Here is a 2050-nt window from a genome sequence, read left to right as displayed (position 1 = left end):
TGGAAGAGTTCAAATGTGTCTTCAGGGGTGAATGAGTTAACCTGGCAAGTATATGGAATTATTTTTATCTTCCATATTCAAATAACTGGTACTTGCAGAATGTTTGACTGTAAAAACAGTAGTATAAACTCTACTAACCTTTAACCTCCTGTATTGACTTTATCACAGCCTCATTTACATCCTTTGCCATGTGTTTAGCATCCCCACACACAAATATTTTGGCCCCTTTGTCGATCAGGGGAACTAACTCTGCAGCATGTCTACAGATATTGTCCTGGACATACCGCGGTTTATCAGAGTCTTGTTCATCACGTGAAAAACACACACACATCCTTGACAAGATTCCAGTCTCCTCAAATCTAGCCAACTCTCTTCTATAAAATACAAAATCCATACAAATATATTTTTTATACCATTTATGAATCAACTTTGGGGTTAACCAAACAATAAAACAGCATTACATATCCATGTCAGTATATTAACTCTTTGTGGCTAGCTTCAAAGCATACTTAGTGTGACTAAGGATTAAGAAAATATGGTCTGTAACAAACTCAATGCATAATAATAATACTTTCAGGAGGTCACAAAATATTTGGTATTACAATATTATTAAACAGTGTTATATGGTCTGAAAACTGGCTGTATTGCGACAGTAAGAGTCACAAGGTGTGCAATAATTACACGGATATTTGAGACATGTGGACTTTTTATACATGTACAGTACTAATTTTTCCTATGACTCACCTGTACAAGAAATCTTTGTCTCTATGACGACAGCCAAAGAAGAGCCAGGTATCTCCGTACAAAGCAGGATCAGCCATCTTGGCATGGAGGGCCTCCCTGTGGCGCAAGAAGCCAATGAACGGAGCCACACCCGTCCCAGGTCCTACTAAGATCAGCGGCACTGTCAGGTCATCAGGCATGTGGAAGTGTTGACTTGTCCGTGCAAATATAGGAAGCTAAAAGTGGCATACATAAATCATTAATTAAAACACATTGGTATAACACATTTCTCATTGCTACATATGCAAAACACGAATGTCTCATGTGAGCCTCCATGTAAAAGTTCTCTTTTTCTTGGTCCTCTAAAAAAACAGGGGATACAAATTGTCATTTATGTTTAAAGCAGGCATGTTACTTTGTTTTAATACATTTGGTTATTGGAGGAAATTGGGGCCAAAAATTGATTGCTCCCTCAGGAATTTTCTCTGTCCTATCTTCAATGTAGGAAAAGATTGTATTCATCTTGCATACCCATGTGTGTCTAATAGAACAATCCTATGTAAAACATAAGTCATGTCGGAATGTAAATGGCCCTGGTTATATAATCTCCTACCCCTTTTGGGGATGAGACAGTTCAATTAAGATGACTCAGTGAGGTAGAAGATTCTTAAATTGCCAACTATAGACAGTAAGTCTAAGTATTTCTCCCTGGGTTTTTTTCTGTCCAAACCTATTCCTTTCAATACATGTAGATACTTTTTCAACACAAAAACAATCATAAAAATGTTCAAGTCAAGCTTTTAAAGTAGTTATGATTAGTTAATAATTAGGTAATGATTTTTTGTCCCTTTCAAATTCATCATTTAGTTTTTGTTTAAAATGTGAAAATACTTGAATTTTACATAAAGTAAAAGTAATTTATCGATCTGCTGTAGATGAATCTGTTATTGCCTTTTCAAAATTTATATAAATAGTAACCTTCATCGGTGATAACTGTAAACTGGCAACTTGATCAGAAATGTCCTCCTCTGGTGATGATACACAATGGTCACCATAGGACTTCTGTATAGGTCTGGTCAGTCGGTCAAGCATTCCTGTACACACACCAATTCGGTCAAACACACGACCACTTCCACTAGAGATTTCCACAACATTGAAGGTCACCTCCAATACACCAGGGTCAGCTACAGGAGAGCTGTTAAATTGAAAACAAACCTAATCTAACATAAAGGCTACATTCACGTATCCCGGTTGAAACGGTACGTGTGGCACAGAAATATTTCACGATAAACGAACGCACTTGGACCGTTCTATAAGCAGAGCTAAA

The 2050-nt window shown here is 37.0% G+C and overlaps 1 protein-coding gene across 1 annotated transcript; it reads right to left on the bottom strand.

Moving 5' to 3' along the window:
• Positions 1 to 79: 79 nt before the first annotated feature.
• LOC110444160 (methionine synthase reductase-like) lies at positions 80 to 1926 on the bottom strand. The gene is made up of 3 exons (XM_021488568.1): positions 1702 to 1926; positions 745 to 959; positions 80 to 374 (listed from the first exon to the last, which is right to left on the bottom strand). The coding sequence occupies exons 1-3, from the start codon at positions 1813 to 1815 to the stop codon at positions 134 to 136; spliced, it is 570 nt and encodes a 189-aa protein (XP_021344243.1). The 5' UTR covers positions 1816 to 1926; the 3' UTR covers positions 80 to 133.
• Between the last annotated feature and the right edge of the window lie 124 nt (positions 1927 to 2050).

The sequence above is a fragment of the Mizuhopecten yessoensis genome, unplaced genomic scaffold, assembly GCF_002113885.1.
Source record: "Mizuhopecten yessoensis strain PY_sf001 unplaced genomic scaffold, ASM211388v2 hete_36045578, whole genome shotgun sequence".
NCBI lineage: Eukaryota > Metazoa > Mollusca > Bivalvia > Pectinida > Pectinidae > Mizuhopecten > Mizuhopecten yessoensis.
Note: the sequence above shows the minus strand (reverse complement) of the source record. Positions and strands in the feature narration are given on the sequence as shown.